This window comes from Zosterops lateralis (genome assembly GCF_965231275.1).
Source record: "Zosterops lateralis genome assembly, chromosome: 11".
Classification (NCBI taxonomy): Eukaryota; Metazoa; Chordata; class Aves; order Passeriformes; family Zosteropidae; genus Zosterops; species Zosterops lateralis.
Window position 1 is genome coordinate 14,773,643 of NC_139771.1, and position 27,982 is coordinate 14,801,624.

At 43.2% G+C, this 27,982-nt stretch overlaps 1 protein-coding gene across 8 annotated transcripts in view; it reads right to left on the minus strand.

Moving 5' to 3' along the window:
- CADPS (calcium dependent secretion activator) overlaps positions 1 to 27,982 on the minus strand; it is a 207,514-nt gene that overhangs the window by 22,956 nt on the left and 156,576 nt on the right. For 4 of the 8 annotated variants that reach the window (XM_083869743.1, XM_083869742.1, XM_083869741.1 and 1 more), the window contains 8 exons: positions 27,784 to 27,940; positions 26,684 to 26,825; positions 19,891 to 20,037; positions 16,653 to 16,808; positions 13,729 to 13,876; positions 8,033 to 8,107; positions 6,884 to 6,967; positions 1,779 to 1,811 (listed from right to left, as the gene is read on the minus strand). In XM_083869743.1, coding sequence (XP_083725869.1) covers positions 1,779 to 1,811; positions 6,884 to 6,967; positions 8,033 to 8,107; positions 13,729 to 13,876; positions 16,653 to 16,808; positions 19,891 to 20,037; positions 26,684 to 26,825; positions 27,784 to 27,940 — 942 coding nt within the window. The remainder of the gene's footprint in view (positions 1 to 1,778; positions 1,812 to 6,883; positions 6,968 to 8,032; positions 8,108 to 13,728; positions 13,877 to 16,652; positions 16,809 to 19,890; positions 20,038 to 26,683; positions 26,826 to 27,783; positions 27,941 to 27,982) is intronic. The other 4 variants (XM_083869747.1, XM_083869746.1, XM_083869745.1 and 1 more) reach the window with 1 other exon arrangement.

Consider the following 27,982-nt stretch of genomic DNA (forward strand, 5'->3'; position numbering starts at 1 on the left):
GACAGATTGGTTTGTACCAAGACAATTGCAACAGAATTTACAGAATTTGTTTTAACTAACATTTGCAGAATTAAATAAATTTAAGTGGTGGGTGTCTGCTCAACACCAGGATTTCTCCTCTGTCCTCTAGTCAGACAGGTTTTTCTTTCTTTTTGCTCTGGAAAGGCAGTGGTTCACAGACCATGGGGTGGCCTCTGCAGAGGTCTGGGAGCTGTGTGGGGCTGGTGGTCGAATTCATTAAAAATGTTGAGGCTGTCAAGGAAGCCACTGTAATTTGTCTCTAGGGGTGGGTGGGGAAACAACTGAAAACTAACCCAGGTGAATAATTTACACAAAGAACTGGAGCATGTCTGGCTTTGAGGAGAGGAGCAGACCCTGCTGCAGACCTCCCAAGGGTGTCCAAGGCACAAAGCCTTTGGAAAAGCTTGAAAAGGTTACATAGCATTTTATTAAGACCACTGCCCTGGAGATGCTTTACTTTCCAGGAACATAGAGGCCTCAGAGAAGGCCATGATTTGCCCTAAAAGTTACTTAAAATAACTGTTCTGTGTTCAAATTTCTCATGATACAATATTTAAGATGCACTGAAACAGCTAGGAATTTCATCTGAAGGATCTCCACATTTCCAGGGCAAGAAATAAATTCTGAGTTTTTCTTCCCAAGGCTCTCAAAATCTTGCTTCTATTACTCCAAGACAACAGGATGCCAAGATCTGCACTGGAGTATTTTAAACCGAGCAACACCTCTTACTGTTCAGGAGTTTGTCTTTTCCATGCTAGGCTCAAGATACGATAATATTGTAGGCAACATTTAGGTTGGGCTAAAGGGCTGAAAACACCAAATGCAGATGATATTGTCCAAGATGTCTGATAAATTTATCACATTGTCATGTGAGAACATGCAGAACAATACACCTGCATTAAATATACACACATTTTACATACACATCATCAAACTCAACAGAGCACTCTTGATTTCCACCACCCAGTCTGAGTGCAGGAACTGGTGTGGTATATTAAGATCTATTTTTCTTCATTTGCAGTTGCTCAGGATCTTTCTATCTGTAAATGTTACTGTAACCCCTTATTCCAGCCAACATTCATATATTACACTTCAACTTAATTTAAATGTAAATTTCTGGCAAGTTAAGTGCTCTGTCTAAGAACATTAAGGGCTCTTCTCCTTATGAATCAAGGTCTAATTAGAGGAGACGATGTACAGTTTTCCTACACCAATTACAGAAAAATGGAAAAAATTATTTTCATTAACAATTTCCCAAACACATGTTGGTAGCTCATCACCAGTTCCCCAAAGTAATAAAAAAGTCATTTTCCAAAAGAGTAAAATAAACCAACAATTAGAAGAACAAAAATAAAATAGATTAGCTAATGTGTTAGATGTGTGTTGGCTCAGTTCTAACATGTCTGGACTTTTTGTTTGGAAATTATACTGTATTTGTACAAGTCCAAATGAAGAATTAACAGAATGCACTGCTCCCATTTTTTTTTTTTTCAAATGTGATTCAAGCCAATTGCATAAATATGGTACCTTTTTGACACCATCTGCAAATTGTTGCCTAAACAGCCTCATAGGTCTCCATAAGAGGGTAACTGCTCATTATTAACATAATGGAGATATCCTTTCCAGTTCAAATGTTAGAAGTATGAAGGCCCATGGTTCAATCTTGGCTGTTAATGCATAATGTGGGTTGCTACACATGCCATAAACCCAAGCAGGATGCAAATTACTATGACAGAAGTTGTTTAAATTGTGCTTACGGGTACATCCACGTATTTGGAAGCAGCCTTCACCTGTAAAAGGAAAAAAAAGAGAGTTAACACCATCAGTACCTTTTCAGGTCTTTGTTTTTTCTTTAAACTCTGTAAGACCATCTTCAGCCAAGACTTGGGACAACATAATGCTGAGTAGGTTGAAAAGGGTGATGAAACTCTTTCCTGTCTAAAAGGGTGGTATTTTTGTTGTTGTTTTTTTTTGGAGAGGTAACTTTACTGCTGCTAAAGCTCTAATAGCAGCAGATGATAGTGTGGGAGTTGTGCTTCTACTTCAGCAAGCGGGGGAAGACGGGGTTCGTAAGAAGACATCGTTATTTTCTTCGGAGGCCTCGCTCTCCACCTGATGCCACATGTCTCCCAAGGCACTGCATGTCTCTCCTGCTGGGAGCTGTATCTCAGGAGCAATGGCAGCTCCCCTGGGAGTGAGGGCATGATGGCATGATGGCTCACAGGGGCCTGCACCAAGCTAGATACAAGAAAGCACCTGAAGGATCCTAATTTTGCTCCCTTCTCATTGTCCTGCCCACAGTGTGCTTCCCTCAGTTCTGCAGGCTGCAGCCTGGGATATTGTCAAGCCCAGGCTGGATGAGGCTTTGAGTAACTCGATGGTGGAAGATGTCCTTGCCTATGGCAGGAGGGTGGGAACGAGATGATTTTTATGGTCCCTTCCAACCCAAACCATTCTGTGATGCTCTGCTAGGCTAAGGGTTTTCTGAGAAGTACTGCACATGAATGCCTGTGCCTGGGCTGGCTGGAAAGTTGTGCTCAAGTTTCACAACCCAGCCCTGTTGCCTTCACATGCAGCCTCTCTTGCACTCACTCGCTCCTCCCTCACATCAGTGAATTCAGATCAAAAATTATTATTTTCCCCCTTTTTGCTGGCCCTGATGCTGGCAAGAGCTTGCAGACCACGTCAGGGCAGTGTGCTCATGTCATACCATGCAGAAGTGCCCTGAAGCTTTTCTGCTTCTCAGACTGAACAGCTACCTCGATTTTCCCTGATTTTCTTTCCTTTTTAGAAGATGCTGTTGGAGGGAGAGTATCAGAGATGGACACTGCACTCTGTGGAGTCATCACAAGCTGGTGTCATCTTGTGATCACACAAACTGACTTTGTCTGTGGATTTCCATGCAGCAGGGTGCACATTGCCTTGCGCAGGAGGCAGGGTGGCCCCTGACGTCAGGGCCAACTCTTCCAACTGAGCAGTGCCCAGCTGGCCATAGAGACCTTTTTCCCACTGTAGCATAAGGCACAGTGTCTAGAAAGAGTATGGCTGGGATTTTCCACAACGCTTCTGCTTTTAATTAGGGTAAGCGTTGCCGGCCATCTTTGTTTGGGTGTAAAAGCTCACCTGCTTTTAAATATTTCTAAAGCTACCATTAAAACAGCCTAAATATAACACGCACACAGTTGCATCTTGGGATGAATAAATTATGTGTCCCGAATGAGAGAATGAATGTATGTGTGAGACAGAATGTGAGAGTGGGTGGAAGCACTCATATGGTGTGTGTGGGGGGTGCATAATTAAGCACAATGAGGCGATACAAAAGACCAGACTGGTGGTAATTGCCGAGGTGAACGCGGCGAGTATTGGCAGCGCCCAGGCTGCCAAGCCGGGGGGCAAGAACAGAGGGAAGGGCAGGAGGAGGGCACCGAGCGCCTGCTGCTGCCATGTGACCCCAGCTCTGGCTGCCAGAGAGACTGCAGGGGGACGGGGCACGTCCCAGTACAGGAGTTTATGAAGGAGGCAGCAAAATCAGCACTGGAGCAAACACTTGTCTTGTCTCCAGGTATTCCTGTTTCCAGCCAGCTGTCTGGACACCTTGCCCTGTCTCTGCATTTATCCTCACAACTTTCTTGGGAGGTGGTGAAGTGCTATCTCTTGTTCCTGCGGAATGGGAGCGGAGGAGCCTCAGCCTCCGTGCGTGAAGGCAGCTGGAGCCCATCCAGTGGATGCAGCTCCAGGAGAGCAGGCAGTCATGGCACACCCACGCAGGCAGGGTGCCCATGCGAGCACCAAACCAGCAGTTTTTCTGAGCAGCAAATCCCAACAACCAGGAGGAAAGCCTGGAAAATGATGTGGCTCAACAGCCTGCAGAACTCAAGCTGGGGTCCTTGCTCAGGGCTACACCTGTACCTTCAAATATCACATGGAGCATGAAGCCAGGCAGAGACAAACCTGCCAGCTGAGCATGGATTTAGCACTCCTGGGTCCAGCTTAGCGCCACTTTCAAACTACCTTCTCCAAAGCCAAGAGGCGACAAGAATAACTCTGCTTCCTGCGATCTCCTCCCTCCACCCACAAAAAAACTGAGCTGCTTCTCCTGCCCACTCTCCTTTAATCAGAATAATTACTTGTTTTTCTTTAAAGTCAGATTTGGCTACATTTAGTGAAATTTCCAAACTGCCGGATGTTGTGTGATTTTTGCTAGGCTGCCGTTTTTCACAAAGTATGTGACTTTGCCATGAAACATCTCAGTTTACCATACAAATTTTGCGCAGAACAAAAATAAGATCTTTTACTTCTGTCTCCCTTGGGTAACATGGAATCTTTGGTTATAATTACCACAGGTGTAATGTTCTGCCTACAGAGGCCATCCAGATTAAAGGCAATTTTAGCAGCTGGCACTCCTGTGAGTTAGTGGATCTGGGCATGCAGACATCCAGCCAGGGCCTGGGCTGCTGCCGCCAAGATGCACTCAAATGTAGCAACAAACAGAAAAAAAAAAGTCTGGCCAAATTTAGAAGGGTGTTTTCCTCTCAAAGTGCTCTGCAAGGGGAAGTGGCTAGTGAGAATTTATTAGGACAACAGATGCATTAATTTTATCTTGAATTTCGAGGCAAGAATTGGAAATGAGGATATCCTACTAGGTGATAAAACTGTCTGTCACAAGACCCCCGAGTACATGTCACTTGCAGAGTGCCTGGAAAACACGCGATGAAAGAAGTTGGTGGAAGGGGGTGGGAGACTAATGCTTTCTGGAGCTTGGACCATCACACTTTGTTGTATTTGTTCAGACAGGGAAAACGTGGGAGGTGGTGCAAGCATGCTGTAACAAGAGAGAGAGAGATTCTGTATTTATCACTGCAAAGACTAAACACAGCAAGTCACATTACTACTGCAGGGAGAGAAGACTTGCTAAGCCCAGTGCCAAAAGGGTCAGGGCTGCTCCTCAGCCTCCTCTCCCAGTGGCTCCCAGCAAACATGGGGGCCAAAGTGAGAGACGTCCCTTTATCAGGAAGGAGCAATCCTGCTCCTCTGTCATGTGCCCAGCCCACTTGCTGTGGGCGAGGGACCAACACTTCCCTGGAGACATGCACACACCACGCACAGCAGCTATTTGGATACACATCCCTTCCTGACTGAAAACTCATAAAATCCAGGCTTTGGGACCATATTTGAAGGCTGTGGGGCTGTTGGAGTGGGACAGACTGTTTTGCTACTGCTGGGGCAATTAAGTGTCAGTAAGAGGAGCAGTAGAGAGGATGCCTGAACCCCGTGCACCCACATGCTGGTCCTGACAAGTGCCCAGAGCCCAGGTGCAGCCAGGGCTTTGCTCAGCAATCAAAGGGAGCAGCACTCGGCAGTGTAAACAGTAGGATGTGGTGGGAGCAGCGCAGCATCAACCGAGGAACAGCTTGGATTCACGGAGAAGGAAGGGCTGCACATTACAGTCTACACGGGCTGATGCTGGTACTTCCGATGCCTGGAAAGCCGCCGCCTCCACATCCTCTGCTGCTGGCACACAAGCATTTCCTAACCCTCCACAGCACTGGGATGAGGGAAGGTATCCAGGTATCCATCCCAAGCCATACCCTGCATACCCTTGAGTATGGGTGAGCACGGTCCTGGGGCTGTAACCACACAGGGTTTATCCTGGGAAAAGAGCTGCACTGTGGGGCAGTGAATGGAACACCCTCCCTTCCTCACTTCTCCAAAGAACAAAGTGCCTCCAGCACACCTGAAAAGGCAGAATGCTTAGTTTGAACCCCATGGTGGTTCAGATAAGCTGCCAGACTGTGTGCACAAAGCTGCCAAGAGCAGTTTCTTGCCTCTGCTGTTAAGCCTTCCTAAATCCATCTCCATTTCCAGATGGATCCTACAAACTGCCTCAAACTCAGCAAAAGGGCCCAAGAGTAGCAAACAGCAGACATTTGCAAGTAACTAAGACAACTCCAAAACGAGATTTTGGAAAGCCTTCCCAGTTTGCAGAGCAGTGCCTTCTGCCTCTTGCCCAGTCTCTGTGAACAAGTCAGTGCAGGAGAGGTTGCATATGAAGGCACAGGGCCGGGGTGTGAAATGTGAACACAACTTTTCAAGCAGCCCGGCCACAGGCATTTATGTGCACAACTGTCTGTGAGCCGAGAGAAGTGAAGTCCTGCTTGCAGAGAGACACTCTTGTAAACTTTCTGGCACATGCATTTTCAGAAGACCTTTGGAAATCAGCTGCCATGTGTTCATCTTAGGAAGCTGTCACAACAATTTTCTGGAATACAGCTCTGATTGTTAAACCATTGCTGGATACTGAGGCCAGTTTTGAACAGATATTGGTCTGGTCCTATACCTTGCTAGGAAATATATGGTGAGCTGTGGATTAGTTCCTCAGTGTTAGGGAGAAATGTGGCATTAGAGGCACCTTGTGCTTCGTGACCTCGTGGCATTTCCCCTATCTTGTTCTCTTTTAGAGACACATAGTCACTCCCTAAAATCTCCCTTATTTTGCTATTTACTATTTAAGATGGTCACTGTTACAGCCAGAAGACTGAGAGGAACACACCTCTCATGTGAAGTGACAATGAAGCTAACTGCACGTACACTGCAATGTTGTTTTTCATCTTCACACGTATCCTCTACAGAATAAACTTCACCAAGCTGAATGATGGATGGAGATGGCTTTTCTCTGTGCATCCTGGACGTTTATGTACTGTATATCTGCATACAGGTTGTTTGTGTATTCATGTGGAAGTTACAGTGATCAAACACCACAGAATGGAAGAATTATTAGGTAGCTGATCTAGTCCCAGGAGAGCAGGTTACAACTCAGAAAAAAAAATAAAAGAAAAAGAAGGAAATTATACTCTGTACTTACAGTAAATGACAGGAATGAAGAAAACAAAGTTCCTTCGTCATATCTAGACAGTTTGGCCAAGACTCCTTCCAAAATGGTGACAAACTACAAAGACAAAAAGTACTGCAATTATTTTTAATAGTTGGACAAGGGTGTAAATATCTGCATCACCTTCAAAGGAGCCAGTGGAGCCCTCAGCATTGCCAAAGGAATGGACCACCCGTCTCTGAGCACAGTGCGCGGAGAGTGGGGAGAAAGAAGTGCTCCATTTGGGTGCTGTGGTGCACCTCTTGGTGACTGGGAATCACCCCTCAGTGTCCTGGTGGTGCAGGGACAGGAGGTGGGTGCAGTGTGTGGGGAATCCAGCAGAGCCTCTCTGGATGGGGAGGGCTGTGGTTCCTGCTCCCCGTATGCAGTGGCAAGCACGTAGCTAGCTGGGTATTCTCGCACAAGAGTTGAACTGGCATATGTTGGCAGATTATGTTTAAAGGTCTCCACTGTATAATAGGGATGACTTGTTCTCAGAAAGTTTGAAACTAGAGGAAAACACACCCCACCATCTTTCTCCTTACATACCAATTCCCCTCTGTGTTAGCACAGCACACCAGACCTACACAACCACTCAAGGGGAATGCTGGCAGCTGAGCTACAGAAGCTGACTGATGAAAAACAATTTCCAAACAATTAAACCTGACATTTTGGAATGTATTTCCCACTACTGTCATCTCTAAATTAATTTCTTAGAAGAGCATATGGTGATCTTGCACAAGATGAGCTATTTTGTCCACACAACCTCATGCGTAGGAGTGGTGACCACCTCTGCATGCCACCCCAATGGCTCTGCAGCAGCATTTAGCAGTGCCACCCCCTGACTGCAGCTACTCCAGTGCTGTGAGGTGATGCTGACCATGGGGTGTTACCCCATTAACATAACAATCATTCCTTAAAGTCACTTCTGGCCCAGTATGGCAATCCTGCTAGCAGAGTATTACATCTCATGCAGTTCCATATCAACAAAGAGTCACCATGAAAGGACTGGGAGATGTATGATCTTGTCTGTGAGAAACAAGAAGCCAATTCAACATCCTAATGTGTCACATTTTAATGGAAACGCACATATTAAAGATGCAACGTTAACAGTCAATCACTTCACCTGAAGCCGAGGGTTACCTTTGCCACTAGGAGTGTTATCATTTCTTTGACGGTTTCCTCAATTAGTTCATCTATTTTTGAATGGTACTGGTGCTAAAGAAAAATAAAAGGAGAGGGGGAGGAAAATATTAGCATTGATCACAGCCAGCAGCTCTGCACTTGTCAGTCTCTTCCCTTGGTAAGCCACAATACATAGTATTAAACCAAAGAATTATGCAGCTTATTACCCTGGGCCCCACTGCAGTGGCCAGTGACTACTTACACTTGTAGGAGAGACCTTGAATTCAGGAGAATCCTGCATCAGTTTTGAAGCACAGGCAAACCCTGTCCTGCTCTGTGTGCCCACAGCTCTGGGAGCCATGTGTTGATGTTGGAGGGGAGGCTGTACCATCCCTGTGGGAACCAGCACCCAGTGCTCCTAGAGATTCTGAAGTCCCTTTGCTCCACTTCTGTGAGCATTATCCTGTCCCGGCACATGGATTGCAGCAGACAGTGGGATATACCTGCTTCTGGAGGGGAACAGGCAGCCCTTTCCAAGGGCACCACAAACCACCCAGCCCTCGACATGGGAATGGGGAGGATGTGCTGCTCCAGGGGAGCTTGCAGTGGGCTCAACCATTACGAATGGTGCTGCACCCTTCCCCACCTACTGCAGCAAAGCAGCCGAGCCTGTGTTACCCTGGGCTCAGCAGGCACTTGGCTCAAGTTAAGCACTCATTCAAACACTTTGCTGTTTTGTACTGTGAGATAGATTTAAAAACCACCCAACAAACCACGACGAGCCTCTTTGTCCCATGCAGAAGCCAGCAGGCAGTGCAGCCCTGAGCCCCGGGCACTGGCAGATCCCGTGGCAGTAGCTCAGCACTGGCTGACCAAGGCCTGTGCCTCCAGCACCAGCATTTCTGAGTCCTCAACCCAATTTCTGCACATGCCAAACCTTGCTTAGCTTGGGAGCTCTGATGCAATCAGCTGCAATATGGCTAGAATAGGTACTAAAATACAGTCTTCTACTAATTTAGAAAAGACCTGTTTCCAATACAAGATTTAATTAGTGAAAACATACAGTATATTCTTATTTTCAATGGACTGAGAAAATACTGATTATGACTGCTTTCCAACACAAAACATTTGATTTTTCAGTCAAACATTTCAAGCACTGGTGCTAGTCACTATATTCATTACCACTTGGCATTAATATTGTTTTAAAATGTTAACATCAAATCACATTGAAAGAGACAAATCTGCTTTAAATACTAATCAGACTTTGGGAAGGAAGACTGTGAGGGCTTTACAAATGCTAGCTGCTGGTCTCAGTGTCTGATCAGTACTCTGAACTGCTCTACACTTTGGGGACTTTTTTCCTACGGCAGTAACATTAATATAGGAATTTGGGAAAAAGAAAATAAAAGTAGGACACACTTACCCACTCTTTTGCAAACTTTTCAGATGATTGGGGACAGAAATAAAGAGGAAAGTGCAAAAGACAGGAAAAAGAACATATGAAGATAAACAATAAATAAACCAAAATCTTTTAAAAAAAGAGACGTATGAGAACAGCAGCATCATGCACAGAAACAATAAGCGATGGAAAATGAAATGGGGTCAAAACCTCCTTTCGCTGAAATACCAGAGATCGCTACCTGTAGGATTTGGTGGCAGTAAAACAGCGGGAAGGGACCGGATTGTAGCTGACACCTGGCACTCTCTCATGGTTTTATTTGGCTCCGAAGAAGAAGGGAACCGGCTGTCGACAGGCAGGGTTCAGCCTCAGGGCAGCCGCACTGCCCTCACCGGGGCGGCAGGGCCAGGGCAGGGGACGTGGCACAGCACGTCCCTGTGGCTGGGGCACTCACAGCCTCACCTGGACACGAGGACAAACCGGCACGGCCACGCCACAGGCTGCGATCTGCTGGGCCCACGCGGGGGAAAAACATACACGAACAAGCGGGTGATACTTGCATTGGCAGCTCCCATTCCATGTCCTGCTTTGCAGGTCAAGACATATACACAAATCCCTCATGGGATCATAGTTATGATTAATCTTTAAATGCAGAGCTAGGCCTTATCAGCTCCCAGGATTGACTTGGCCTTTCCCAGCTCAGCTGGAATGCAGCTGTGGGGTGACAGGGACCTGTAACAGCTTGGTACACAGGTAGAAGCTGCTGATGTGCTTGGCAGACACAGCCAGGACTTCCTAAGGGAAATGGAGAAGGGGTTGTGCATATATTGGGGTGTCTCTCTCATTATGTTTTCCTTCTGCAACTGCATTTTCTGTGTGTGCAAAACTTTGCAAACAAGAATTCAGCTAACTGCTTTCATCAAGTAAGTCATGAGTTTGAATTCAAACATGACTAGCTATGTGCAAAGCAATTCATTGTGAAATGCACTGACTGATGCATGTTCAATTACAAGCTTGTTTCAAAAGCAAATAAGAGCCCCAATGGAATAAGACCACAGCTCTGAGAGCAGGAGAGGAGCCTGTGCATGCACCAAGGTGGTGTAGCAGTACCCTGAGCGCTCATTCCCGTCGCAGCCACAATCCCCAGGGCAGAGTGAGCCCCAGTGCCCCGGCAGTGACCATGCAGGACAGGGACTGCCCCAGGCAGCCAGAGCCATGTGCACCCTGTGCCACCAGTGCCACAGCCCCAGCTCCACCTCAGGAAGGGGAGCCTTGGCCAGGACAGGGTCAGAGACAGCGGCAGTTTGGAAGGCGAGCGCCTGGTGCTGCTACAGATGCCTGGCTCGCAAAACCAGCAATTCCAACAGCTCCTTCTACATTCCTCATGAAAACACTCAAGGTTAAAGATCGCAGAGTTGGTTTGCTTTACCCAGCATAGCCCCCACTCTCGATCAAGTTCATCATAGCTTTCTATTAGCTCAATTATTACAATCCATAATCAGTGCACTACAATGATTCAACTTGACTTTATGTGATGAGTATCTTGCCTTGTCATGTAACAGATTGTGTGTATGTTGTATTTCTCTAAGGACCATCTGACCTTAGATATTAAATAGAAACATACTAGACCAACTGAGAAACATTTAATACATACATTTATCCCCTTAGATGTATTAAAAATTCAGAGGAAAAATAAATATTTAAGATGGTAAAGTATGTTTACCAAATGTTTTAACAGCTGCCTTTAGAGACAAGGAAATGGAATGAAATGATGGGTGTTTGTTTCACAGGGTAATGCTCGCAAAACGCATTCAAGTATCAAGTAAAGTGAGTGTGGCTGAAGGTAGTGTGAAAGGGACGGCCTTTGGGGTGGGAGGGAACCCACAGAGCAAGGTCAGGGAAGGTGTCGAGAGAATCTCTGCCCACATACAGATTGAACTGTCAGAAAAATCAGTGGTTTGTTTCTAACAAAAACATCATCTCTGGTTAGGTCTGGGCCAAAGGCCCTGCCTGACTCTGTGGTGGGCAGTGTGAGCCCTTTTTGCTGCCGTTGAACTGCCTGCACAGGGACAGGGGCTGGAGGAGCCATGTGCTGGCTGCAGCACTGATGGATGGTCCCATTAGCGAGTTTCTGTCCCTCCCTGTCTGTTCATTCCTCCCCTTGCTGACCTGTGTGGCTGCTACACACCAGAGATGGGGGGACAGAGGGACTCAATGAGCCACAGATCCAACTCCCCATATTACTGAGAAGGACCCAGGCTGGAAACCCAGGTTCCCATGCCTCTGCTACATATCTGACTGTCTCATCATTTCCAGTGGGACTGCAAGAGGTGGGGTGGCATTTTGTCCTCCCCTCCCAGGCTGTAATGACAGATCTATATAGGAACTTTTACTCCCCTCAGCCTGACCACCTTGGCACACATGTTTAGACAGCTTCAAGAAGAGGAGATGGAAATAGCTGAAACACAGAGTGGCACGAGTGAATGGAGGGGAAGGTAGTAACACTAATTAAAAGAAAAAAAAAGAAGAAGGGAGGGTGTATAAAATACTGCAGCCCTAAATGGTAACTTATGCACCAATAATTTATGTCTGCTTTACAAGTCTATTAGTGTAGCTATCTGTTAAAAACCTCATGTCCCAGCAACTGCTGCTTGCCACAGGGATTCAGCTGTCTCCAAGCTGCTGCACCAAACACCTCCTGGAAGTGGCCCAGGCAGATCTGCAGCTGATCCCAGCTGCAGCCCAGGAGCAACCATGCAGCTGCCTGCTCCCCTGTCTCCTGCAGTCTGAGTCAGGCTGAACCTGCAGTGGGACTGATGCTCAGAATTTGGAGGAAACTGTGGCAATCAGAGCATCACAAGTCAGCATGGAAAGATGCAGCAAGTGCCTGGTCACACAATATTCAGGCACAGCACTGATGTCAGTCTTGGGCCATCTGAAAAAATAACCTGACAGTTTAATGAATGCAATGAACCTCCTCTGTCTTTGTGATCTCTTAAATCTCCCTGTCCCCAGGGACTGGGCCAGTATAAGGGTTTGATCCTGGTTTGCAGCAGGGGGCATTGCAAACACGGACCTTTGCAGCTGACAGAGCACGTCCAAGGTAGATGCTGCAGCAGCTGCAGGCTGAGGGATTTGGGAAGACAAATGGGTATGAATATGGAACAGAAAATGGTAGAGAAGTTCATGTCCAGGCCTGGACAACAAAAGCCCACTCAAGATCTGCTCCAGCTGACCTGGAGTTCAAGGGAAGACCTGATGATGGGCAATATGAAATCTCTTACAAGGTGCGTGTCACAAACAAAATGTCAGAACTGAAATATGTATGAGAAAAATAAAAAGAACAGCTGAATCTGATCCAAACACCAATGACATCAGGGCAGAGAGCCCTGCTACATCCAGTGGCCTTTGGAGCAAGTTCTTTCAGAGGAACAAATTGAAGTGAAAAACTGAAAAAACACAGGAACAACTAGCAATGATTCACTGCAAAATCTGACCATGGAAAGCTGTAGTGAAAAGGCTTATCTAGGAAATGCTGACAAGCAGCGGACTAGGTGAGCCAAACAGTATTTGTGAATTTATTCTAGACTGGTATATATGAATATTTAATTTGGCTTGAAGTCACTGGAGCAAAATGAGCATTCTGATGCATTTAATTCATTCCAATTTGCCATGTCTTTCTAATTCACAGATCAACTCACAGAAACTTCAACCTGCAACTATGGCTTCAGGAGAAAATAAAAATCAGCAATTAATTAAAACGGGTTTGTTGTTTGGGAACTTGAGTCATTATGAACCTGGAAATCCAGAATGATCAAGTGTGCTGATTAGAGCCAGTACTCGAGGAAGGCAAAGCAGCCGGAATTTCAATCTACTTTCGGAAGTTATTTATTTTTGTGTTTTGCTGTTTTTTTTTTTTTTTTTTTCCTTACATGCATCACAGCAACAACTTGGCAGTCCTGTTTTCCTTATGTTTGTCTACAGAAAATAGCCATACACAGAAAGTGTGTTGCTGACACCTGGCTCCAAGGTGCAGGTAATGACTCAATTTATATGGTCATCATGCAACAACCAAGCTTGAGAGATACCGTATGCATACCACAGTCCTTGCAAAAAGCCACTCCTAAGTGACAGGGATTCCGAATGTTTCTATTCATTAGATTTGAGAGCAACCCCCTGTACATTCATCTGCACACTCTCTATGGAAGGCTAAATCCACAAACGATACAACGTCTCTGAAACAAGCACAACAGGAGACAGGAAATTTCATGACATTGCCTTTAAAAGCTGTGAAAGGAAGAACCTGCATTTTTACCTCTTGGCCCATTTCCATACTGCAAAGCTTTGTAGACTGAGCTTTGGCATCCACCATGACATTAAACATGGTGCATATTGATTGAGGGACTCGGAAATCTGTTGATCGGCTGGTTTTCTGCAGTTTTACTTCAAAAGCAATCCTTGTTCTGTGAAGGGAAGTAGAAAAAGATGTTTCAGTTGCTTTTAAATATACTGAAACAAATAATAATAATTTGAAACAATACTGAGAGGAGATTGAGAAGCCAGAAAGCTGAATGCTGCTGGGAGTGCCATAGTGCAATTGTTACAAATGTATTTTTTTCTAAAAATGATTTTCCAGTTTAAAAAGAAACCTCCTTTTCCAGAATACACACTAGTTATAGTGTTCAACAGTTTCAGGGAAACTGTGACTCTCTTGATAAACAGTGTGATGATGTTACAAACAGCAGTGTCAATGCACACCTTTAATTTGGTTGCATTAGCTGATTGATAACTACAGCCTGCTGCACTAAAGGAAGCTCCCATTGCTCCCTGATATCATCGACAAATAACAGAAACTCTTTCATTGCTTGACGGAAAGGACACTGCCAGATCATTGCATTTATAGTGATATTATAGTATTTGTTTGCTGGAAGTTCTTGATTGTCTTGTAAGTTCACAGAAGTGGTTTCCCTGCACCACACAAATTCACCAGAATATATCTGCAAGGTGTGCATGGCACAGTCATGTGCATATGAACACACTCACATCACACACCTCCCCATTCTCCTGAGTTTCACTAAGATCAAATCTGACATCCCTGGAAGTAACAAAGCATGATACACCAAAAGCTTTGTTAGGTCAAAACCTACAAAATCTGATCCTGTGTCATATTTTAAATACCAAAGCATTTGTGAGTCTAACACAGGAATGCTTTCCAGTGTGGTGGGCATTGTCTTGACTTTCTTCAGAGCCCCTCTTCATATTCCAGAGGTACTTTACTAATCTAACCTAACACAAAACAATTATCACATCACACGGAATCTGCCAATAAATTAACATAGGAGCTTCAATTTAGAAATAACAAATAATATCAGCTGCAGCTCAGGAATAATTCTGAACTTGAATGATCCCCCCAAGGGTTATGCAAATGAAAACTCATTTAGGAATGTGAAGCTCCCCTTCTGGGGATCAGATCTGAGCTGGAACATAGGTCCTTCTGCCTGGATTTATTAGTTAACAGGCCTTCCTTGCAAGGGCTGCTTTCCTGACAGCCCTGAAATACAACCCAGTGTGGAAGGCGGGGTGGTTCCTCCATGGATTCAACAGTTCAGAGACAGACGCGAAGAAAAATGTTGTGTCAAACTGAAATTGCTAAAGAAACCTTAGCCAGGCCCTGTTTGCAGGTGATATAAATAGGGAAGGCAGCATATTGGTTTACATCAGCAGTGGCATTTGAACTGATTTAATTACCAGTGCCAGATTTAGCCTGGACTCGGGGACTAGAATCTTGATAATTACTGAAAGGACCCAAGGAGACTGGGATTTTCCATCTCCTCATGGAAAGGAGCATGTTCCTACTTACTTATGCTCACAATCATTATATATAGTTGTACCAATACAAGCTGGGCCAGGTTTTTACAGAGGGGCAACTCATTTGTAGAAAGGTTGAGGCAAATCAAAGAAAAAAACTACCTGGCTTCCAGGCACACAAGCCCTTCTTTAGATGTACCTGGAAATTTGCTTATTTTTCCCAGTTATCTCAGCTGAGATAACTTGGTCTGATTTTAACAGATCATTGCAGTTATAACTGCACTGTAGGGACACCAAAGGGACCTTAGTTCCAAGTGAAAAAAATAAAAAAGAGAAGATAAGTTTTGCTGGTGGTGCTGGGGCAGAGCAGAGAGCAGAGCTCCAGCACTGCATTTTCTCCTAAAGGACAGCCTGACAACTGGAGGACAACTAAAGCTCAGTGTTTGTGCCAGAGACAGGAGCAAAGATGGACTGCTGCAATAAATTGCTTGACATCAAAGACATTAAATGCAATACATCTCATTGCACTTAAAATGCACTGAGGTTTATTCCAGAATGAGAGAACAAGCCTTGAGCTGTTTGCCTTCCTGCCTGCATCTCAGGGACTGAATGTGCCTTCCCCTGTGCTGACACTGTACATCCAGGCTAGTGAGGATTGTACTGAAAAGAAATGCCACACTCACACTTGCAGAGTGGCCAAGAAATTGTGGTACAGAACAGCCACATCACACATTGCAGTTAATATTAGCATGGATCAGCTATATTTGGCACCCATTTTTTCTCTGGTTCATCTCTTTGTCTATGAATTTTTGCACATGGAAATACAAAGTTCATTTTTTCTTCTTGCCTCATTACCTCTGATGCAAATGGACACAAATTGCAGTGGAAAAGTTGGAAATTTAACTTCAATATTTTGCTTTCAAAATGACAGCTGCCAGTATGTCTAAAAGTTACTTAAAGATATCTCTGTTTTGGAAGATCTGCAGGTAACTAAGCTATAATGTGGCTGATGATACAACAGCTTTTCCCAATCAACGGCAGACGTGAAACCTGTGTGCCAAGCAACACATTATCCCACTTTAAAAAAAAATTTTTCTTGTTTTTTTTTTTCATGTATCTGTGCTTTTTAGGTGGGTGCTGGGATCTTTCTTATGGCTATGCCTTCAGCAGTCAGCATCATCACACCAACCTGCATTTACAAATATCTGACCTCACGTGTGGCACTGAAAAGACACAATTACCTACAAAGCCCAAAAGAATGGGTGATTTATTGTCTTATTGTGAATAAGCACTCTCCCAAGAGAAGTGTCTGCTTAGGAGAGTCCACAGTTCACAGCAATGGGGTGAATTCCAGTTTTAAGGTGGAATTTTAGGCTTTGCATCCTGTGAGCTCTTGTGAGAAACATGCCTGGCTCGCTCATGGGCACCCACCTCTTCACACAGGACTCGATCATGTCACTCGCCATGAGCTTCAAGCGCTGCTCTAAGTGTTTCCCAAACTCCTCCTCAGGCCAGTGCAAATCCCGAATGAAGGTCTGTAGGGCATCAAGTTTCCAGAACATATCTTCTGAGGTGCCTGATCCATTGCTGGCAGGGCAAAATGAGAACAAAAGTCAGAAGTGGCATCAGGGTCTTTGCAACCTGATGTGGAGACCATTCCTGCAACAAGTGTAAGGCAGACAGCAGTTTCATACACAGGACAATGCTGGCCATCTCCACCATCAGGATTTTGAGTTTTACCATACAGTTGCCTAATCTACCTTGCTGTCATCACCCACAAAACTTTCCAGACCAGATGAGTAAGACAACATCATGAGTTACACATATTAACGGGAAGAACGTGTGTATGGTAAAAATCAGCCTTAGTTAATAACCACATTAATGTATGTGATTATTAAGAATTAAGGCCAGAAATTGTGGGAGAAAATCCTTGATCAATAATAACTGCCATACTAGGCTGTATGCAGTTATTAAGATTTAGAGTTTCATGCAATTATCCCCCTCCAAATTATATCTCAAGTTTGCCTTGTACCCCCAGTGCGGCCCCGTTTCCAGGTAAGGGACAGTGCTAACAAGTGGTGAGCGAGGACACACTTTATCTCTTGAACAGCTGAAAAAAAATTGGGGTAAGTCAATTGAGCTAAGGGTACATCTCATATCCAGGAGTTTCGGCAGGATTTACTGCTGCACCTTTTTCTTTGCAAAGGCAATTACAAGGACAACAAATTTACAATTTAAAAAAATTATTTTGCAACAACTTTGGTCTGCCACAAAATTCTCAATTTATTTCCCAAGCATATATTCTTGTACCCACACCCCTGCCCAGATGGAAGTCTTTAGTCCTGCAGTGTGTAGCTACACCAGCTCTTTTCACAGTATAATTATATCTCAAACCTCCACTTACAGAATAAAAATACAGGACTGGATTGCACTCTGTTTGTGCAGAGAAATTTATGCATCCATAACCCTTTTCTCTCCCTCTCTTCTTCTCCCTCACTTTTTTTTTTTTTTTTTTTTTTTCAGAACAATTACCAAGGGAGCATCAAGAGTTTCAACCCCCTCCTCGCATACCACTAATGCTAACACAGTAATTTATAAGATATTTAACACACCATGCATTACCACTTGTGCTGACATCATCTATAGAAACAGATGAGGGAGGGTGTTTCTATTGTGACAGATGCCAGCTGCATTGAGTTAATGCTAGAGGAGCTTGGAACTAATGCAAACAGGGCTATTCTCAGGTGAGAACTCTAGTCCCAACATGCCAGAGGGGTCCTGAGGGGATCCTGGGCTAGGAGAGTCAACGAGATAAAGAATGAATAGTCTTGGTTGTAGGAGGAACGTATCTGACACTAAGCAACAGGTAACATGTCCTTGATGGAGGGGAAGGGTGAGTAAAAGGAAACCAGGGAGATGAAAAGATAAAGAATCAGGCATTTGCTTTAGCCAGGGGATCAGTTTGGACAACAGTCTCACATGTTCATCTATAGACAGTTTTTAGTTCAAACCCGTGCTTGGGTGCAAGCAAGCTTTAACAGCCTAAACCCAGTTTTGGAACTGCATGAATTTACATTTTAAGTGATTTAATGTGTACAAATACAATAATTGCTATTTACTACAGCAATATTATGACACCCATTTGGTTTCAAAATTTTTTAAGAATTATTCTCAGTCTTTTTCTCACTTTTGATTAGGGCTCCATCCAAGTAAACAATAAAGTATATTCATTTCCAAAACACACTGTTTGTGTTTTGCTTGTGAGCACCACAATTACTCTAATCACGCCGGCAGCTTGCAATATACCATTGATGCTCAAGCATTTTCAGAGGGATTATCCAATTTTCTGTCATTACATGATTCTTATCTTTTCAAGGGCAATACCACAAAGCATGCACAGAGCAAGATTAAAACTTTCAAGTACTCTTTACAGACAACTGCCTAAGCTAGCCTTTAAAATAACTATCTTAGCATGAATATGAGTTGTATGGCTTTGAAACATAAACAACCATGCTAATACTTTAAAAGGTTTTAAAAACTATTTAAAAAGATCTGACATCAGTGTTTTCTTTACTTCCATTCATTACCAGTGCTCTGCAATCCTGCCTGTGCCAGACTAATGGCAGAGGCATTCTGGTGGACTCCAGGTGTAGATGTAATTGAGGGTGTTTCAGTAAAAGTGAACAGGGGATTCTTAAGTGAGTTCTTCCGTTTTATATATTAAATGAGAGAGGAAAAGCACCACAGTGCTGACTGAGACCACCCTACGACAACCCTAAATAAGTCTCCAGGATTTTAGAAGGAGAATGGGCAAATAACAGTTCCCACAATAGGATATCTTGGGAGATGACCCAAATGATGAGATTTGGGTCTCACCCACTGTGACCCTCCACACTGCCCAATGGGAAATCTTCTATAAGAGAACTTTCCTAACCTGTGCTGAGGATCTGTGGTATGTTCCCCCTGAGCTTCACACATGCACCCTGAGACAGACAGGAAGCTGGGAGCACGGAGTGCAAGGCTCCTACAGAGCAACTGCTTTTACACTATTTTCCAAGCCATGATCTAAAACTCACATTGAAAATATCTTTCTTTACTTGGACATGGCATTACTTGGGCAGTAATGAAGGCTATGGAGCTTTAATTGCTCTCTGGGACATCTCCCAACATGAATAAAAACTGTTACAGGGTGCTCTTCTTTCTTAGATTGCTTTATCAAAGTCAAGACAAAAATTACCTGGGAAATGCAGAGCTTGCCTTCAATAAAATTCATTTTTAGATCTACATCTGGTCCACAGAAATTGGTTGACTGGCATTGAAATTGGTACATCTTCTCTTTTGGACAAAACTCTTTGCTGAGACACAAAACGTCACATTGTAAGTTCTGTGGTTTGTATGTTATTCAGACCATGCCCCATTGTTGACAGCTATTTTGTAAAGCAAGATACTTGCTCAAACTGTCCGTGGGAGTTGAGACAAATTTTCAAGGTTTATACAAAAAAACTCTCAAAATACTCATGCCAAAAATTCACTAGTGTCTCATTCAGAAAACATCTAATTAACTGTATCACTCTTTAAAGTTTTATGTAATGCACAGAAACAAACAATACATATCCATGCCAAGATTACTTTAAATTTAAATGAGATCTAATTTGAACTGAATACACACTCAGAATCATAAATAGCAGCCATCCATGACGGTGCAGAAAAGCTAGGCATTTGTGGGATGCCTAGTGGGATGTTAACTGGTAGATTTGGTACTTTAGGGAGATTCACATTTGGTAGATTCACATTGGGCAGATTACTTGTTAAACTCCTGTGGAAGAAACAGACAGAAAGAAAAAATACCATAACAGTGACAATGCCGATGTAGCAGAAGCACATGACACTCAGAAACAAATCTGCAAAGTTCACAGCATGAGGACAGTTAAAAAACTAAAGCAAAACATTTCAGAAAGAAGCATGAGTATGGAAGCTTAAATGTACTATGTCTACAGTCTGCTATAAAATTCTAATTCCTTAAGAGGGAAAAAAAAGGCAAATCAGAATGAAAAGAAGAATCACAAAGTACAAATTAACAGAGAACTTAAACACCTGTGAAAATAACTGCACCTTCAAGTCCTGATACCATTTCAAAGTACAGAAAGCAGCTTTTCTTCAAAAAAATCTCCCTTTTGAGGAAGAGTCTCAGTTCTTACACACAGAGGCTCGATAAAAGTGCTAAACTAAGAGATCTGCTGAGCGACTGGAATTTGAAATAATAAAGAGAGAGTCTGGAATTCCAGCCATAAGAGTTTTTCTCACCACCAAGCTCAATGGAGTTGCAATTTTGCTGCAAAACCTCCCTGTCTTAGACCCTCCAGAAATAAAGATGGGCTAATCTGGAGTGATGAAACAGTGAACTACAAGGTTCTTTCTCCATGAAGACTGTGCCTTGATCCTCCCTTGCATTCCTGGGTGCAAAAAAAGGGATTGTCCAGCCCCACTATTTGTGCACTGTGAATGAACTGCACTTTGTAAATATATCCAGGACTAGTATGTGACTGTTTCACAGCTGGACGTGGGCCATGAAGTGATTAAGATATTCAAAGGTTAATACAAAGCATGTGTACTTGGGCATTATTACTTCAATCAGTGTTTTCAGATGTGAAACTGTTATGCAAATAGAGATCTTTAAAAAGTGGACAGCTGTATTGTTTTAATGCAACATTCTCTCCTGGAACAAGGTGTGTGTAACAGCACTGTATGCCCAAAGTTTGGAATCCACCCTGACATATTTCATTGTACTAGGTCTCTAGATGTTGTAATTGGTCTAATTCTGTTTTAATGAGAATCTCATCACAGTTGTATTCTACATGCAAAATAAAAAGCATCAGGAGATCTGGTAATCAACAAAACACAGAACTTGATTACCCAACTCACATGTTACCTGGCTCTCAGAAGAGAGGCCAGAAAAACGCCTCATTTCTACCCTCTCCCAGGAATACTGTCTGACCACTAGTACACAACCCACAGTTGGTTTTACAGTCCCATGTGAGGAACAAAACTGAATGCTTTGACACCGTTTTCACCAGATTGTTACTTGGACTTAGTGAAAAAGAATCAGAAATTCAGGATTTCAGCTTCACCCTGCACTGCTGAAGCTACTGAAAGCTTTTCTATTGATGCACACGGGCACTGCTTCAGCATCTGAACTTGCCTGCTCTCAGTGACTGCATCAGGATATGTCACTTTTGGAGGTCTCTCCCATTTCCCTGGATTAAATGAGTTACTTTACAGACCCCATTATCTGTGGTGATTCCTAAATTTCTATGAAACTATCAAATTATACACTATGTCTTTCAAGGCATATTAAAATCTTAGTAACTTCCCTGAGATATATTTGGCACTTCATTTCTTACTGCAAGTTTTATATATCAACCCCCGAAGTAATGGTATTGAGCTGCCTGAATAAATGTTTCCTAACGCAACAGACGATGTGAACCACATCTCTGCAAGAGCTCAGCTTGTCATTGGTGGTGGATGTTAGGAACAGACCTCGTTCTTTGTGAATAAAATCCCTTGTTGGGGAGGAAAATCACAATTCAGTTTTTTCTAGTGAAAAAGCCCCCATGTCTGTGTTCTGATTTCTAATTATTTCTATGACTCTTAGTAGATTTAACTTCCTGTTGTGTGTTCTCTTTTTCAGGCAAACAGGAGAATTTACTACTGTCACAAAGCTATCCATTGTTTTCATTCATACTGTATCTGCTGCTAAGATGATATGATTGTTGAATGAGACATAGACTACATAGTGATTGAGAGAGTGTTAAATCTTCAGAAATGGCAGTGCATGTGGTTAGATACTGATATGGAATAAATAAAGAAATAGCAAGAGGTGGACAACATATAAATGTATAAGGAAAAGCAACTTAAATAACTTAGCCAGATGGTAAATACATAAATCAGAGGACCTTTGGTTTTAATATTAAAATTCAAGAAGTGACAGTGTTATATTAATAAAAACACTGTATTAATAAAATATGACTTCTAGAGTAAACAGTATACTATATTCACACGGAAACATATTTCTTTTATACAACACACTATTTTGCTGATGCAAGAATATGTTGCAAGAATAAGTTAGTACTCTTAAAACAAAACAAAACAGCAAAATAATGGAGTATATTATGTTAACGCACAGTAACTAATGTAAAAAAATATTCTCCTGAATTGACATGCACAATTTTTCAGGTTCAACTGATCTAATTATCTGACTAACAGTTGCAGTGAGACCTCTAAAAAATGATTAATATTACCAACAAATGTTCCATGAAGCCTGCAATTGTTCAGACCATGAAACTACAGGTCCAAGATGAGAAACTGTTTCTAGAAGCCAGCCATGCCCATTTAATATAGATGGCTAAATATAACCTCAGCCATCAGGCAGGGAATGTGGGCATTTGCATCAACAAGATGAGGGCTGTCTGATTTAAGACGACTCAGCTTCAGGACTGGATCCTGATACGTTTGATGAGAGACACACGCTCTGGAGCTGCACCGCTTCTTTTCCTGGCTTCTGCTTCAGCCCTGTTTGTGTGTGTGAGCTGTGGAAAGGGCTTTCACCTGAACTGTCTGCTGGGAAATTCTCAGTGCAAACAGACTGGCAATGTACCCCTGGCACGACCTGCCAGCACTCACACTGTACTGCAGCACCGGCCACATGGAACACGTCCAGTTGCACTGTGGCTGCTCCTGTAGAGCTGCCCTAGCAATGAAAGGAGGGCAGAAAAATCACAGTATTTTTACTGAGCTGTCTGCTGGGTTCAGAATAGAGCTGAACGAGACCCTTGGCCACACCAAAATGCTCAGTTCCTACAGGATGCTTGAAATGACTTAGTGATGGAAGACGCAAATGCCTGTCTCTTCCATCACTATAAACACTTGCAACCTCACTGTCGAGGCTGAGCAAATGCTCAAGAGCAAATCTTTTCACAAAAGCCTTGATGTGAAGCAAAGAGCTTGATAGTGAAGTAGGCAGTCAAATCTGTGCTCTTCCTCTGACTGACACCCAGAATAGTAACAAAAATACTCACTTTCACTACAGCGGTGCTTCTTCTAAGGGGAAGCATTTTTCACTATCATTCTGCAGTTGTACAACCTTATAAAATGATTAGTGTAATCATATTGTTCAAGTTTTGACATTTATATTAATGATACATTTATAAATAGTTTGCAAAGGGTTTAGTGAGCAATTAATAGGCGCTAAAGCCAGGACTACAGAGCGGTAGAGAGAGCCCTGGGTCAATGAGTAATGTCCTAGTCAAGCCATTGAAACTGACTGTCATTGCATGAGCTTTAGCATTTGCTCAAAAAGATCTTTCAACACAGACACACACACAGAGACACACACACATACGTGTCAGCTGGCTGCGAGATAAATCAGCACTCTCCGAGAAGCTAGCATGAAAAAAACCCATTGCAAACCCTACTTTTCCAAGACCTCTCAACTCACCAGAGAACAGACCTACTCTGTATCCTGCATACTTGGATGACTGTGCGAAGGACAAGTGTTCCACATTTCTCTGCGTGGATTCACACAAGCGCACCAGCTGCTCTAGCTATAGGGCACGGACCCCCTGCAAATTCAGCAGCTCTGCAGAGGCACATTACAGAGCCCTCATGAGCACATAACATCCAGGCTTTCCCCCCCCCCCATTTTTTAAAATACTTAACAGTATCTCTCTCACTATGATTTTTATACCTAACTCCTCAGAGCATAAGGTGCAGAGTATTCAGTAATGAAAATAGAAGAAATACATGCTTGCAAACTGCCATCTGGTCAGGTTATGGAGGGCTACATATTTCAGCCTTGACTGCAAACACAAGTACAGAGAAACCCTTTCAAAAGATTCTGTGTTGTGGAATAATTTCTTGGTTAACAGGAGATAATGAAATTTCCTTATCATAATGCACTGTAGAGATCCAGGACAACAACAAGCTTGGTGGAAGGGTCAGCTTTGATGATCTGTCTTTGCTGGCCAATTTGAAGGTCTATCTCCAAAGCAGAGGAAAGCTGTGGGAGAACATTCTGCAGTGTTCCTGATTTCCAAAAAAAGCTTTGCTGGAGAAGTGTCAATCGAAGGTCACAATTTGGTTGGGAATTGGCTGCTCCAAACTATTTGAGAATCCATGTCCAAAAATTCAACTGTGCTACAGTATGGACATGTGGGGTAAGAAGAGAGCAGATACAGGAGGGCAAATCAAACAAAATAAAGTCTCTAACCTGAATTTTTTCTGCAAGTTCCCTGTCGATCAGACAAAGAGGAGCAGGTGGTCTGCCCAGGAGGCAAAGATGAAGATGCCTTAACATTTAGTTCTGAACAGCACATGAAAAATGTCATAAGATCCTAGGAATGACACTCCTCTTTTCCTTTGCACTGTATGTGCCACCCTCTGGCACTCACTGGTGCCTCCCTTCACCGGGCCACATCACGTTGAGCCAGTGTTTGCAACTCACAATTTTGTGTGCGAGACATAAGAACAAAATATCAACACGTGAAAAAAAACCTACGGTGCATCTTTTCAGCAGATGGACAGAAGCTTCTCGTAGAAAGCACCCACTTTCCTGCTGGAAGAAATCTTTTAAATACCCAAGTCTGTAAGAGAAAGAGTCCATCCTGGGCTTTTGCTTAGAGATGCAATGCTCAAAGCACACTGTAACTGGAACTCCAGAAGGGAATAACCATCACAGGAGAACTAAGAAAAGATCTTTTATAACTATCAGAGATAACTTGGAAGTGATAGATGCTGGCATACCCAGGGACAAAGCATCTTGACAGGCAAGTAGCACATCCAAGTACTTATGGACATCTATAGTTAACTCCCTGAAGTCATTAAAAAGCAAAAAGATGACAGCTTCTGATAAAAGAAAAAAAGGCAGAATGACTTGTTTATTGAGTGCTTGACCCAGGTGGACAGGTACGCAGAGTTTACTGCCTCTGTTTCATAACAGACAAGGAAATACATATTTTTTACTAAAGCAAAGCTCTGAAACTGAAGTTAATGCTAACTTCGAAGTGCAATTCTGCTTGAAGGAGTGGCTGTAAAAATGGCATTCTCCTACTCGAAAGATCTATTTCTTGTATGTTTTCTGGGTCACATCTGCTTATTTGAAACAAGATTTTTTAGGATCTTTAATCCTGTTAGCCTGCAGACCAAAGACAGCAAATGGAAAGTGAGAGAGGCTCCTGAATGCCAGCCACTTAACCCCACTCAAAACAGAGGGGATGATCAGGTGTCAAGAAAAAGCCCGAGATTTGGCAGGCAGAATCCTTACGGATGCTGAGGATGCACAAGAAAGAAAGGAAAAAACCTGGGTACTCAGACTCCAGGTTGCATATGGGAGGCTGGCTGCTGAACAAAATCTCTTTTCCTTGTAAACGGAACATATTTGGTGTGAAAAGCCCTGAAAGACCACACGTTCTTTTATACAGCAACCCCTGAGAGTGCAGTGCCATTTCATTTTGCCTAGAGAATGACAAGAAAAAGCAAGGAAAAGAGTCTCTCCAGAGGTCACCTGGTCCCAGTTCCTGGTATGAGACACTGCCAGACTCATGTTGCTTGCAAAGGGTCCATCTCTCTCTTTTAATATCTTTATTAGAAGGAAAAGCCAGCTATATCCCTTTGCAGGATCTGACTTGGCTTTATAGAGCAAGCATGAAAGGGTTCAGCAATGCTTCAAAACCTGTGAAATAACAACAGTAATCCAAAGCACATGTCACATTTTTATCATTCGCCACCTCTAGAGTTCAATTTGGGTTTTTCTCAGGCTCCCAATTTCTTGCTGGTAAACTCGTAGGTTTCCAAATGTAAGAAATGATTATGCTTGAATCATCTTGCCTGTGTTTCATTTTGGTTTCTGCACGTCTAATCCTACAGGCAGGGGAGCAGGGACTGGCAGAGCAGCCCTGGACATGGGGACATGTGCAGCCACCAGCCATGGGGCTGATGCCAGAGGCACACACTGCACTATTCCCCCCACAGGGTGGGTGGAAAAAATGAGTATTGAGAATAAATACAGCAATGACTCACAGGGGTTATAGGGCTGGAACTGAACACAGTGAAGCGAGATTTTTTTTGTTCTGAAAAGGAGCTATGTGAGTTCAAAAGCAGCATTGGAAAAGGCTTTTAGAATGGGTTCCAAAAAGCCATGGCAGTTAAGAAGGTTTTCCCATTTTCATGCTTCCCTGTTCAAAGGCACACGGTTCAAACTGAGGCAGCAATGCATTTCAGAAAGCCAATACCATTTCCCTCATTAACCTGAAAACCCTGAAGAGATCAGCCCTCCTAATTTATAGCATTAAACTAGAACGTTTAAAGCATTTTCTGCATGTCCAGTCTAACGTTAGCTAATTCACCTCTATATGAATCTCCATCCATTTGCACCCAAATTCCGATTGTATCAAAGGAGGTTTCCTTACTTTACTGGCTCCCATGACTCCCGCTCAAAGCCCCTGTGAATTGACTGTGCAATTGAGGACTCCATCAGATCGACATATCTAACAACAAGTGGAGCAAACAGGTCTTGGAGGTGTTTGTGGAATTTTCCATTGCACAAATTATCTAGAATAGATAAATAAAAGTATAGTAAGACACTACTGTTACTACAACCTCTGTAACAAACCACAGCGTGGCACTTCATCAAACAATGAATTTGTCAGTGAACAGGAAAACTTCAAGAACGTAACAGGAGCTGGAGTTCATGACACAGACAGCAGGAATGACTTCTTACTCCAAACAAATAAACAGACAATAAACTTCTTTTCCATTAATGTCAAACTTACAAATACATTATCACCTCCTGTGAATAAAACCAGTGTAAGAAACACAGCATGGCAAACATTATGGCTTTAGCAGGTGGGAGAGTAATTTCTTCTTTGGTTGTTCAGTACAATGATGCTGGAACTTGCTTTCTGAGGATGAGTCCCCAGCTTTTTTCATGTAGTCTTAGAAAGCCAGCTGGGGTCCTGGTCTAGGACCTAGCTAAGGCAAAGCCAATTTTGCCACCAGCTCCCCAGAGAGGATTGGACTACCCAGGAAAGTGCCAAATCCTCACGAGTTTTGAAATCATTCTTCTGAACTACTATTCTTCTGAACTACTCCTGTTTCCATTTACTTTCATACTTTCATATTTTCCTCCCTTCAATAAAATCTTAAAGTAGGGACTAGTTTACTCCATGCTAAATAAATGCAGTACACACATATAAAACAATACACACATTTAATGACAATTAGGATATAGAGTACCTAATTCCCTGCTTATCAGGCAGCTATTACCAAGAGACTTGAGAAGATGAAGCAAAATAGAAGTTCAACTTCCCACCTTTGACTGCAGTGATTTAAGGGGCGTGCTTTTTACTAGTAGCAATGGAATAAAATCAAGCTGATGCTAAAAAAGTTCGTAAATCTGTAAATCTCTGCCCCATCTCAGTTCTCTGAGTTCTCTGTGTTCTCTGTACAGTAAGGAGAGGCTGAAAGCATTATCACTGAAAAGGAAATGATTAGAATACAAAATACATACAGTCACTACGGAGGGAATCGTTTATGAGCTGAAAGAGCGGGAAGCTGTCCCAGGTGTCTGGGGGTTGCACCTCTAACGCTGCATCCATATCCACTGCAAACAGGGACAGGAAGGTCTCCGCGTGCTCAACCATTAGGTCTGACCACCAGGCAAAGGCCTTCAGAGTTGGTAGAAAAAAATAACAAAGAGGTGTATTAGT